Source organism: Gobio gobio (genome assembly GCF_949357685.1).
Source record: "Gobio gobio genome assembly, chromosome: 12".
Lineage (NCBI taxonomy): Eukaryota > Metazoa > Chordata > Actinopteri > Cypriniformes > Gobionidae > Gobio > Gobio gobio.
The window spans coordinates 17,055,638-17,069,548 of NC_137105.1; the positions used below are offsets into that span (position 1 = coordinate 17,055,638).

General features: G+C 38.3%; 1 protein-coding gene across 13 annotated transcripts in view; it reads right to left on the reverse strand.

Annotated features, from left to right (window-relative positions):
- Positions 1 to 13,911, reverse strand: part of pde4dip (phosphodiesterase 4D interacting protein) — an 81,874-nt gene that overhangs the window by 12,390 nt on the left and 55,573 nt on the right. For 9 of the 13 annotated variants that reach the window (XM_079831729.1, XM_079831740.1, XM_079831730.1 and 6 more), the window contains 10 exons: positions 12,841 to 13,010; positions 12,604 to 12,739; positions 11,286 to 11,430; positions 10,160 to 10,276; positions 9,632 to 10,052; positions 8,872 to 9,107; positions 8,722 to 8,776; positions 1,364 to 1,608; positions 1,105 to 1,248; positions 410 to 598 (listed from right to left, as the gene is read on the reverse strand). In XM_079831729.1, the coding sequence (XP_079687855.1) occupies positions 410 to 598; positions 1,105 to 1,248; positions 1,364 to 1,608; positions 8,722 to 8,776; positions 8,872 to 9,107; positions 9,632 to 10,052; positions 10,160 to 10,276; positions 11,286 to 11,430; positions 12,604 to 12,739; positions 12,841 to 13,010 (1,858 nt within the window). The remainder of the gene's footprint in view (positions 1 to 409; positions 599 to 1,104; positions 1,249 to 1,363; positions 1,609 to 8,721; positions 8,777 to 8,871; positions 9,108 to 9,631; positions 10,053 to 10,159; positions 10,277 to 11,285; positions 11,431 to 12,603; positions 12,740 to 12,840; positions 13,011 to 13,911) is intronic. The other 4 variants (XM_079831737.1, XM_079831736.1, XM_079831732.1 and 1 more) reach the window with 1 other exon arrangement.

The following is a 13,911-nucleotide window of genomic DNA, read 5'->3' on the forward strand; positions in this document are numbered from 1 at the left end:
CCTTGTTTAAGGCACACATCTAAACGAATGTAATGAGGTCTATGCTTATAACAAGAAAACAAAATCATGTCAACAAGGTAAGATAAACTATTTGAATTCAAAATAAAGTCTTATTTTTAGAGGATATATTATCTTACACCATTTCTTCAATTCATAGAGGATTTAGATATTTTTATTGGAAAAATAGAGATTAAGAATTTTTTTTTTTGCATACGTATTAGTGAGTAAATATTCAATGATTGCATAATGCATCAATACATTCTCAAGTTTGATTGACAAAAAGTTGTTTGATTTTCTATTTGGAAAAAAAGCATTATTCTTGTTAAGAGTTCAAGTCATGCCTATATTGATTCAGTGATGGAATTAGTATGAATTATTCAGTGCCACACACACTCGGATGCAGGCTCACTGTTTCCAAGCTGTTTCTGGAGCATTTGAAGCTCTTGTTGAACCTCTGCCAGTGAGAATCCCCCACCATAAGGGTGACGGGTTCTCAAGGGATGAGTTTGAGGGTCAAACACAGATGGAGAGGACATTTGAGGACAGTGGAGGGAGGTGGAGAAAGAAATGGAGCTGGACAGAGGTACAGTAGAAAGGCCTGATGGGAGGACACATAGAGAAAGAGCTACAGATACTTCATTGGGTGAAACATTTGCTGGTCTATAGAACAAACCTTTCATTTAGTATTAATTCAAAACAATACACTACCGTTCAAAAGTGTTGGGTCTTTTTTTAGGTATGATTTTTTTAATGTCACATGATCCTTCAAAAATCATTCTAATATGCTGATTTGGTGCTTGAGAAATATTTCTTATTATTATCAATGTTGAAAACATTGCATAGTATTTTTGTGGAAACATTGATACATAAAAATGTCAAAAGAACAACATTAATTGGAAATTAAAACCTTTTGTAACATTATAAATGTCTTTACTGTATTTAATGCATCCTTGCTAATTAAATGTATTAATTTCTTCTTCTTTAAAAAAAAAATCATACTGAACCCAGAATTTTGAAAGGTAGTGTACATAGTGATAAAATAACATTGTAATGAGAGATACTAAAAAGGGCATGTGTGATTTGGTACCCTCTCACTCTTCCTACCTGTCTGTGCCTGGGTTTCCATTGGCCTGTGTGGTGTGCAGTGCATGCTGGGACAGGTGTTGGATGACTGGTGGCTGTGAGAGGAAGTAATAGATGGAGGATTGGATGGATGTAATGAGGCTGAGCCTCTATGATTGTGTGAATCTGAAACAAAATAGATGGACAATGAAAAGAGGTGGATGAGAAGCTAACCTGAATATGATAAAGTGGGGAAAACATAATGCACGGTACAAATATGATGATAATAATGACAAACAACCTGTGGCACTTCTTGCTGCCTCCTCTTGGCCATATTCACTGGCAGCATCTAGTTCGGAGCACAGCTCTAGATCCTCATTGGTTGAGCCGTGGTCATCGGACACAAAAGAGGTCCTGTCTGATTGGTCTGTGACCACAGAGAGGGCGTGGCTGCTAGTAGGCGTATCCGATCGTGGTTGTTGCTGGTCAAGTTTAGAGCGTAGGGACTCGATGAGTTTGTCTTTCTGTTGTAGCTCCTTACTCAGCCTGAGAACAGACAAAAATGACATTTTGCATAGGTAGTATATAATATTGAGCTAATCGTCCGCCGTGAGATGACAGTGAGGGACCACTATGTCTGTAAGCCACTCAGAAGCTATTTTATGTTTAATGTAGTTATGTGGAGCAGTGACTTTGGACCAATCACATATCACAGCTGCAGAAATAGAAACCACGTAATCATCAAAATATCCTGTTGCTTGTTGCAGTTGTGGCTAGTTGTGATGGTTAGGACAAAAACATAAACATTGAGCACAATCTGCGAACAAGAAATTAAAACTATATTCTCAGACTATAAACAAAATAAGCATTCTCACTTTTCATTCCATACACAAGTAAATGCTTCTGCTATTTCCCGCTTACGATTACTCTTTTTAAGGTGCCACACACATACAGTATTATGAAGCGATTGTGTCATGCTTCTTCTCTTCTGTAAGTCAAATTTTCTAAACAAATAAATGTAAATGTCAGGTTCTGATAAAAGTGAGTTTTAGGTTTATTATGCTTATGTGGATTCAAATTAAGCGTGTTGTACATGCAAATTGCCACCATATTTTGTTTGGCACGTGCCAGGTGTGTCCCGCATGTAGGGCATTAGGCTAATGTTGTACCTACAATTTGTTCCAAGCTGGATTAATTAGGACCTGTTTTTATTCTGTCAGGGCCAAAACACACACACACACACACACACACACACACACACACACACACACACACACACACACACACACACACACACACACACACACACACACACACACACACACACACACACACACACACACACACACACACACACACACACACACACACACACACACACACACACACACACACACACACACACACACACACACACACACACACACACACACACACACACACACACACACACACACACACACACACACACACACACACACACACACACACACACACACACACACACACACACACACACACACACACACACACACACACACACACACACACACACACACACACACACACACACACACACACACACACACACACACACACACACACACACACACACACACACACACACACACACACACACACACACACACACGTCTGGTTTATTATCTTTGTGGGGACTCTCCATAGACGTAACGTTTTTTGTACTCAACTGTATATTCTATCCCCTTACACTAACCCTACCTCTAAACCCCATCACAGAAAACTTTCTACATTTTTACATGTTCAAAAAAACTCATTCTGTATGATTTATAAGCTTGCTTCCCCATGGGGACACGAGTCCCCGTGAGTCTGTCTGTGTGCATTCAGGTTGAAGTCCCCACAGGGAAAACATGTACACACATACACATACACACAGTTAGGTTTCCATGTTTGATGAGGATTTTCCATAGACATAATGATTTTTACACTGCACAAACAATATATTCTATAACCTAAACCTACCATCACAGAAAACCTTCTGCATTTTTAGGAAACATTAGTAGGATTTATATCTGTTTTCCTTGTGAGAGCCAAAAATGTCCCCACAAGGTCAAGGATTTTGGATATTGCCATCTTTGTGGGGACATTTTGTCCCCATAATGTAGGGTTTATCTTTACCAAACACAAACACACGCACATTTTGTTGGGACTTTCCATAGCTATCATCATAATAAAATAAAATAAAAAACACCCAGATCACACACACACAGTTAGTTACACAATGTATGCCATCTCTCTCTCACATGCTCCTTCTCAAAATCATTTAACTTTCAATTATATGCAAAGACAATTATATGCAAGTTTAACAACACCAACAGTTATTTCCTACAAAATATATTTAAAAAAATCATTAAGGTCATTTCACACTGCACCGACAGACACAGACCAACATGGACAATCACCAGATTACATTACGTCACCTCTCAGACACGACCCGTCAACCGCTGATTCAACATGTTCAATTGGCAAAAACTCACTCCGACAGACAGCAACAGACGCCGACATGGGTAACACGCTGATCTGACAAAACCCGATGAAGTGTCTATTGCCATCTGTCGGCACAATGTGAATTGCCCTCTACAATACAAAATGAAGAACAAGTATACAATTGCTGTTTCTTCTTTTCTATCTAGGAACTTTAGTAATTTTTCCAGAAGCTAAAGACCTAAGCTGCCTTATTGTCTACATAGGCACCTGTCTTCCGAGACAACATTCTTACAGAAATGGAACCCCATAAAAGACTGGACACTCTACATAGGCACCAAATAGAAAACCCAAAAAAAAAAAACACATTAAAAAGTTTTTTCTTGCTTCTATTCAGCAAGGATGCATTAAATTGATCAAAAGTGAAAGTTAAGACATTTATGTAATGTTGCAAATATTTCCAATTGAAAAAAAAATGCAGTTCTTTTGAACTTTCTAAAAATTGTAGGTTTCCACTGCTTTTTGTTTACAAAAAATATTATGCAGCACATGTTTATATATTGATGATAATAATAAGAAATGTTTCTTGAGCACGAAATCAGCATATTAGAATGATTTAAAAAGGATCATGTGAAAAAAAACGTATTTAATACTGTAATATATTTAATTGATATTTTACTACATTTTTGATTAAATCAATGCCGTGGTAAGCATAAGAGACTTTCAAAAACGTAAAAAAATAGTACCACCCCCAAACTTTTGAACTGTAGAGTACACAAACACAAATGTTGGTTTGAATAGTTTTAAGTTTACAGCATTATTTACACCTGTAAAACACCTTGACGCTCTTACTTCTCAATCTGTCTGTGCAAGGTTCTTCTCTCTCTTTCTGTCTGCTTCTTGATAATAGCCAACTCTCTCTTCTGCACCTGCCATTCCCACAGAGAGAAGGAGAAGAGGGAGTCACGGTACAGGGGGCTGCTTTTGGACAGCATGTTCTTCCAAAGCGGAGCCATGGCCCCCCGACCAGCCTGGCCCTTTATGCTCCCTTGAGGCCCGGGCACTGCCACTTCATCCTGACTTTCCAAACTCACGGCTGGCTGGGAAACACAGAGGAGCAGATCAGGAGCTGCAGGACCGGCAGCCAGAGTAGCGCCTGTCAACCGGGTCTCCGTGGTAACTGGGCTGCGATCATTCGTGTGATGAAGGAAGGGGGGTTTGCCCAGATTGAGAGTAGTGATGGGGGAGGAGTTGGGAATTCTCCAGCAGGCAGTTAGGTGAAGAGCAACACAAATCCTGAGATTACACTAAATGCTAAGAGACTGATATGTTTATTCCCAAACTCAACAGAGAGTTTTAATACATCCACATATGCAAAAATACCAACTGTTGTGACATCCACCCAAACTTTTCTTCTTTTTCAAGTCCTTGCTGGACAACAGGAACAGATCAAACACATCCTAGAGGAACTAGTAATCACAAAGCCAACCTGAATGTCCTGAAGTCTCAATTTCAAAGAAACAAAAGCCACTGATGTGGAATGTCCAGTAAGTCCTTCTTCTCAGAGACCAGTGCTGTTCTATTTATTCCCAAAAGAGGAAAAGGGTAATCAGAGTCTCTTCCTGAAACGTAACGTCCTTCCCTGTGAGCTCTCAAACACAACAAACCCTCATGGTGAAGTGTGCGTGTATGTGTGGTCCTTGCCGTTGGGCTGATGTGTTCCTCTGTGCATAAACAGGGTGCTTCAGTCAAACGAGACAAATCTGTGTTGCGATAAACAAACATGAAGCATATCCAGACTATTAAATGCTTGTAAATAAAATGTAAAAAATCGTTTCTTGTAAATCATCACAGCATTGCTTTTGGTAACGGTTTCTTCTTATCTCTGTATGGTTTTGTGTCTCTGTAACCATCCAAATGAATGATGAAAATACGGTCATATGTTGTCCCTCCTCTTCTGGCATTCAGTCACACTCTTCTTTCACACAGCCAAGCAAGTGGTCTTCTCCATCCACCGTCTTCTCATCTTCCTTGCCCTCTTTTTCTCTGTCAGCTTTAGCTGCCTCTGACCTATTTCACTCATGAGGTTTTAATAACTTAACCTGATTAGCGCTGAAGTCAACACCCAATCCAGAGACGGGTGGTCACAGCACAGCTACCAACCATGTGACAGCTCTGTCCCAGGGCAAATGTTCTTGAGAGGACACGAAAACACACATAAAACACTTAGGACATCAAACCAATGCAAATCCCCTCCGTTTTCACTCAATTACAAGCTCTAGCTAAATGAGCCGACTGGCAACAAAATAGGGTTAAGTCCAGCCGTGCATCTGGTTGGCCATCTGCGCACCCTTTCACTCTCTTTCACCTCATTAAAGGCTGCAATATTAGAGACAAACAGAGACATTTCCAGAAGGAGATTACACACTGGAGATCATCCCTTTCTGGCTGTGAGCTTCCATTATGACAGAGCTACAAAGGAAATAAGGGACGAGGAGGTGACATGCACTACCAGATCGACAAAGATGGCTCTAACCTGCAATTAAAGCCATTAGGAAGACAACAGATCCACTGTGATGCAAGAAGTGAATTGTATCACTGGTTAAATGGTCCCTTAGAAATGTTTTATGGTTTGCTACAGTAGGGATGGGAATCATTAAGAACTTTTTGGTTCCGATTCCTCTTGACAATATACATATTCCAGTCATTTACTAATAATGTTCATCAATATTAACTACACATTGTCATTTGAACAACCAGTAAGTAGCTACACTTATTTAAGGGGCCGTTTACGCCACACCGTTTTCAACTAAAAATGTTTTATATTTTGACCGTTCATTTACATGATAACTGCGTTTTGTGGGCCTGAAAGCGCAAACTTTTGAAAACGGGATTCAAAGTGCAAATTTAACGTCTCCATGTGAACTACAATCGAATTTGTGAAAATGGTGACGCCATGCGCATGCGTATTACGTGTTCAGAGAGTCTATAGGCACAAAGTGTTTCTCTACAAAGTGACATTGCCAACTACTGGAGTGGCATGTATAATACAGTGTTTTAATACGTTCGTTTTGATGTTGTGGTTGTCTGTACGCGAAAAATGCTAAAACTTTTCCCTTTTTAGTACATCGTTGACGTGTACCCTAAGTCTCACCGTTAGTTGTAAAGTAAAATGATTGATTCACTGAACAAACTGACTCAATGTCATTCATTCAGGAATCAGACTACACTGATTACGTGTACGTGTTTGATTCACGGAAAATCGGAATACATTGGTCGGATTATACTGATTGCGCTGCATGTTTTAAAATCATTACAAAGAATCAACTTATAAGAGTCATTTATTTGCGAATCAGACTATACTGTATAGTTTTGATTCACTAAAAAGAATCTGTATATAAGATTCAATCATTCCGAAATCAGTGCACACTGGTCCCACTGTATTTTTACACGCCGTAAATACAGTAGCAGTGTTGTGGCACCACTGAATAAGTAGTGCAAGAAAATCTATATATTTTTGTAGGTTGGAAAATGTAATGTGCGAAACCCATCAACACAACTGAATCTTGTTCACTTCTGGTATTAAAAAAATTATCTGATGTCTAGTGGTTGTCTCTCTATTCTCTTCCACTAACCCATCCAGCAAACCAATCAATCCCAGCATTGGGTGACTTGATGTGCCTCCAGACACAGTGGGCTACACATAGAAACACACACAAAAATTTTAAAGGATGCAGGAGAACCCAATTTCACCAGAGATGAGAGCAACGGCCAGGTCCTTCTCATAATCAGGTCAATCCGTCTAGATGTCAGAATCCGTCAGAAACTTCAAAAATATTAATATTTAAAAAATATACTGAAAAAAAAAATGCTTAAGAAATCCATCTCTCTGCCATTGCATTCAGTAAAAAAACCCTGATGATTCTGTTCACAGGCAGACAGTGCAGATCTACCCAGCTCATGCACGCTCACCCGCTGACAACCGCTCAACACAATGCATGATGGTGTAAGGGAAAGAAAAATAAGGGTCATCTCCTGTAGGGGAATGGGGGCATGAATTCCGTTAAAATGTCCCATGAGTTCTAAACATTTCAGAGATGCCCTAGAACTAGCGGTGACATTATGTGGCAAGCTTCTGACAGTTCACATTAGCATTAGTGTACAGCATCGCTTAAATGGCCTGCGGGCAAAGTCAAATAAGTCCACTTCAGTGCTCGCGAAAGAGTAGAATGAAATAAGTGAGTTACAGATGGAGGTGTAGGGGAAGAGATTATGAAAGAAAAGAGAAACTGGAACAAAACAAAAAAAGACTGCCAAAATCAAATACCTTAAAACAACCTGTTTTAAATGTAAAACTGGCTAAATGTTATTTCTTTACCAACTTGCAATCATGTTGGTAATGCATCAGAAAAAATACACTTTTTTACCAAAATAATCTATTCGTTTTGTACAAGCTTTAAATTTAAAACCTACATTTAAAAGGTAATCTATTCCAGATATTTATTTCCTCTGTAACTGGATAAACCATAACTATGTTTTTACAAACTTTTTCCTCATCCCCAAATAGCCCTTTAAAGCCTGATTCACTCATCCAACTTTTTTTTAAATTCTTTGTATTTATATGGACAGATAATACACTTGCAGTGACAAAAATGCATTAATATGCAATTTAACACATAAAAAAACTGAGGATGTTTTTAGGATTCAAATGCCAGTCACTGACTTGATCAAGTCTCATTACTGAAATAATCTCTCACATTGATCCATCCAGCACAGACCAAACATTTCCATGATGCTTACTGGGTGAAAACTCATCACAGCTGGTGTCCAAGTCAATAGGATGCCTAAAATGCTCTTTGGTCATTCCACCAAATGCATGCACTACCTAAATTGACCATTACATAACAATCTGCTCTCCTTTATGAACTCACAAAAAAATACTTTTAATGTACTGCAAGCAATTAGACTTTTCCTGAGGAAAAAATGCTGAGCTAAGACACTCTTTATTGGGAGTTTAAACTCAAATTTGTGTCAGTACATTCAGTCAATATGAAACAAATCTAAACAAATCAATATGGCCCATGTGCTGTGCCCATCACATGTTCTGGCTGATTTGGTGTACTGACAGCAAACCCGATTCAGTTCTCAAGCGGTATAATGACAAGGTGGATTCAATAATATGTTCAGTTGACTCACCGTATTGCGAGAAGCTCATGGCCTGATTTATCATCTGGGACTTCAGAGTGATCCCCTGTATTGATAAAAAAAAATGAAATGCTTTTGTTACAGAAAGGCATTTAGAGATACTGTCAGGTGTGTATGGGTAAGTATGCAGGTATCACTCACGGCCGCTGATCTTGGTGCTGACTCTCTGGGCGAGGGAGATGCTCTGAGAGAGCTGGTCTCTGAAGCTCTGTCCCATGTAGTAATCGATGTCATTGGAGCGCAGCAGCTCTTCAAAGGCCTTGGTGGTGTCTCCCAAGTGCTGGGTCAGAATATGGCACACGCCATGGCCCTCCCGCATCCTCTGACGCAGGTGAGACAGCTCACGGGCCTGCGCTTGGATCAGCGTGTCAAACTTACTGCAGGGAGAATGAGAGGAGCATTTATGCATCAGTATTACTTCAATTGTGAACTTTTAGTGCAATCAATTGATATTCAAATAAATGGATTAAATGATTAATTCAAGAAATAATCACAATATAGTATATATCGCAACACATCCTAATATATATTTATAAAATGTTATATTTTGAAAAATATTAAAGAATTAATCACTAATTACAAGTGATTAATTGAGATTAATCATACATTTATTTATATTTTATATAATTACAATCTTAAACTTGAATAAAACTACTATATGTGTGTGTGTGTGTGTGTGTGTGTGTGTGTGTGTATATGTTTATATACACAAATTTCAATAAAAAGGCAATATAAATTAAATGTAATTTTTTGTATTGCATAATTGCTAATTAAAAGTGATTCATTGCAATTTTAATGTTACATTTATTTGAATTTACATTCAATTTATATGTAAACTTCAAATTTCAAAATGTTGTATATAGTTTGCTGTCCTGCAAGAGCATTACATAAATGAACTCACCCCGGCCAGTTCACAGCCTTGCCATCTTCTGCATGACCTTTACCCTTCCTGAGCTGCTCCTCCAGTGATGTCACACGGGAGACGAGCTCCTGCAGCTCTCGGTCTTGCTTGGGCTGGCGGGGGAGAGAACCGAAGCCGTCAGACGACTGCCAGCCCTCGTCCTCCTCAGCTGTACTCTGTGCCTCAGAGTTATCCAAGCCCCAGTTGACCTTACGAGGAGTTTGATCACGCGTTTGGGCCTGCAAGCTACGGATCAGAGCCTGAGATCGGGAGAGCTGACCGCGCATGTCCTCAACCAGCTGCTGCAGGTACGTCACGTCATGTTCAGTCTTCCCAGAGTTCAGTGAGTTGGGACCACCCCACCACTGAGAGCTGCCATCACGATAGGTGAGAGATGTGCACAGCTCCAGATCATCAAACTCTGCAGCAGAGCAAGATGTACATTTTGATACTGTGTTCAGAAAGTAAAAATAAGTTCATGACTTTAACTTATTAATGCCCCCTAGTGGTAACACCAAATGAGATTACCTGGGCTGCTGGTGTCTTCTCTCTCTGCCTCATTCTCACTGCGGCCACATGTTTCATAACCCAGATCCTGGATGTCCACCTGGACCTGCTTATTGTCCTGCTGTACTGATGTTTCCGCTAAATGAATGACAAGACAAACCTTTCATTTAATGCTTTGTAAGTGTTAATATTCATATTGTAATAATCATAGACTTATGACAAAAATACCCTTTACATTATTATCGTATGATGTCAGATTTATTCATTTTAGTTAGTTCTCTTTAAATGATATCTAATTTTAGCCTACAAAAATATTTTAGTTGAAAAAAAAAGTGTAAAATGAAACCAAATATTCTAACATTTGATATTTAATTTAAATGTATCACCATTTAACAACAAAAAAAACCTATTTGAAATATTGTAATTAAATGTTTGTTTTACATACATTTGTTATGTATTGCATTTTTACGAAAAAGAGTGCGTTCGCAAAATGACATTCTGACTTTCTTCAATCTGAAGACTTTTCAATCTGCTGACTTTTTGGTGATTTCTGCGCTGTATTTTTGGAAAAAATCTGCGTAACTATGCAGAATGGTTTTAAATGTGTTAAAAAGATCTAAGAGTATTGGAACTGAAAACATTACAAATAAAATATTAAATATTCACTTCTTAACTTTTATTTAAGGTTTCCAAATCCAAATAGAACAATGTGTTTTTAAACAAAGCTAGATCTCTCTTATAGTACATCCACTAAAAGATGGAGAAAATATTGTTTTATCAATTGTATTATACACAAATCATTCAATAATTTCATATCATTCAACAATAGATACAAAAGTAAATAAATTAACTACTTTTAATTGCTATAAATAAGTAATTTTTCCAGAAAAATGACATTTCCTCAACTCTTCCGTGGTAAATTTTAAAATATCACTCTCTCACTAAAAAAATCAGTTACGTCAATCAGCGCAGCCTACTACCCCTCACAATCGTGCACGTGCACGTGCAGGTTGTGTATGCTTCTCAATGACAGGCACTACAATCTGCGGGTGCAGATTTCGTGTGGGCCTGGCAATATGCGCAAAAAACCCTTCTTAACAAACATGTCTGTCAGCAGTTTAATTGATGATGTTCTGTTTACACTCACTGAGCAGGTCTCTGTAATCTTTGAGTTGTTCGGCTTGAGCTTGAACCGTGGCCTCTGACACCATGAGTCTCTCCTGAAGCTCTCTGCTCTCCTGCTGGACCTGCTCAAGGTCAGACTTCAGACACACCGAATCCTTTTTATTAGGCTGAAACACAAATATGCATGCAAGTTAGCACCAAAAACCCACTGACAATATTTAGCCTCAGCAGGCCCGGTTCCAGAATCAAATCACTGAGGGAGCTCTAGTAAAGAGCAGATAGGCTAAGCAACGGCTCCACCATAGCAGTGTAAAGTGAGAAATGTATGATTATTTATTTACAAGTCATCACTATTACCAATAATTGGAATTATTGGCTACAAAATGTCTATAAATCTATTAGTCTGCCTTTTCATTGCTTTAAAGCGTTACTTGTAATGACTTTGGTCTGATTCTGTTTTGTCTTTTGTCTCCGTGTTTTGTGTGCTTTGTTTTTCTTGCGCACATGGTCTGTGTTGACTAGTTGGCCAGGTGTTTTGCTGTCTTTGTGGTGTTTTCCCCTCCCACTCATTATATAATTCTCATTTGTGTTCACCGTTACACCTGTTGCTTATTTCCCATCATTATTCTCCCCTATATTAGATCCTCTCTTTCTCACTTGTTTGTCCGACCATTGTTGTATGTTGTGCAATGCTTTTGCTCGTGACCGACTTTCGTTATTGTCAAGTCTTGCCGTGTCGTGCTTTTCCAGACTCCCAGTGCTGTTTGTTTTCTTGTTTTATATTATTAATGGCTAATAATATTTTCATAAGAATGTCTCTATTCTTATTCTAAACCTCTATTCTGGGTCTCAGGAGGATATTTCTGTCTCGTGCGGCATTTATATTTAGATGTCACTTCCGAAACTTTGCTGCATGCAATTGGCCGTCGGTCCTCTTAGCAACAATAGTTTTATTCAATGAATGTTATAGACTGTTGCCTCTAAAGTTAGCCAAGATCGCTACAATCACTAAAATGCTGTTGCTTTGTCAGTTCATCGATCTCACCAAGTTCCGTTACAAAAATGAAGTTGTCAACAATACATCTTTTACGTCATGTCTTGACTTTGTTAATGAGAGGTTTCGCAGAAACTGGCGTTTTGAGCGTGTTCGAGAGAGCAACAACTAGTGATTGGCTACATTACTCCCCGCTGTAAATAGATTTGCAAATCTGCCAAATCTGTTTCGCCAATATTATTACAGTATAAACTGAGGGTGCTTTTGCTTGCTTTTGACGGTGCTTAGCACCCTCTAGCACCCCCGTAGAACCGGGCCTGAGCATCAGATGAAAAGTCAAACTCACCTCTGTACCAAATGCATCCACCAGTTGTCCATCAGACCTATCTGATGTGTTCTTCCTTCCGTCATTCTGAGGTTTTCTTCCTGTCACCATACTCTTAAGGTCCTCATTTTCAGAGCGTAGAGTGAAGAAAGCTTTCCTGTTTCAGGAGCACACACATTATAAGAATGTCACACTTTTTCTAATTTATTATCTGTAAAATAGCCTTTGTAACTTTGTTTGTCATATGGATGGCTGCACCTCATCTGAGAGAGAGAGGAGAACCCAGCCTTTTCCAGCTGGGACTTGAGCTCCATTAGTTCTCTCTCTACTGCCCTCTTCTGCTCCACCAGTAGCTTGACCTCTGTCAGCCCCGGGCCCTCAGCTACTGCATCCTGGCAGCCTTTAAGACCTTTATGCTGATCACAGCTCTATGAATGGAGAAAGACTATGATTAGGAAAACAGAGACCTGTGCAGTACTTCAAAATAAACTATGTAGCCTCTGTATACAGTGCACTCAGAAGTATGGATTTCATATGCATCAATCCACATTTGATGTCTAATAGAAAACAAATGATTTAACCTGGTTTTTCTAGGATTTTGATATTTTTTACTTCAGGCAGATGTCTTTTGGAAGATTGGGGTAACATCTGTAGTTTAGTACAGTTATTGTGTAATATAGTCAGTACTGGATAGTAACTGATTATATGTAATCTGGATTACATAATCAGATTCCTAAAACTAAATACTTGTAATTAGAATATATTACATTTGAAAATACTTATAATCAGACTACAGTTACTTTTTAATTGATTATAAAATTACTTAATATTCACAAAATGGCAGAAAATTATTCATAATTCACTGATTTTCCACTTTTTTCTTCTTAATTTTACATTTTAAATGTTTCTTTCTGAAAAAAAAAGCTTATATATGTTCAAAAAGTCTTCCAATTTTGTGGAAATGTTCACATGAACAGCCACTGGTTAGCCGGCTATAATTACATGGAAAATTGAGAGGCCACACAGTATAAACAAGTAATATATTTGTTAGTAAGTGTTTTATTTTGATTGTTTTATTTGAAAATAGTTTTCTTATAATTTAACATCTTATTTAATGATTTAATGAATTATTAGCTTTTCATCAATGTCCTAACCTCATGAAGTTCCTACACAAACAAACCCCAGTTTGAGAAACCTTGACAAATGTTTAATGCACTTCACATTGTTGATAAAGAGTAGAATACATTATCTTTCTCTTTGCATTTTTATATCATTATGATATTATTAGATTACAGATTATTCTATTCAAATCAATGTGATAAACATGTT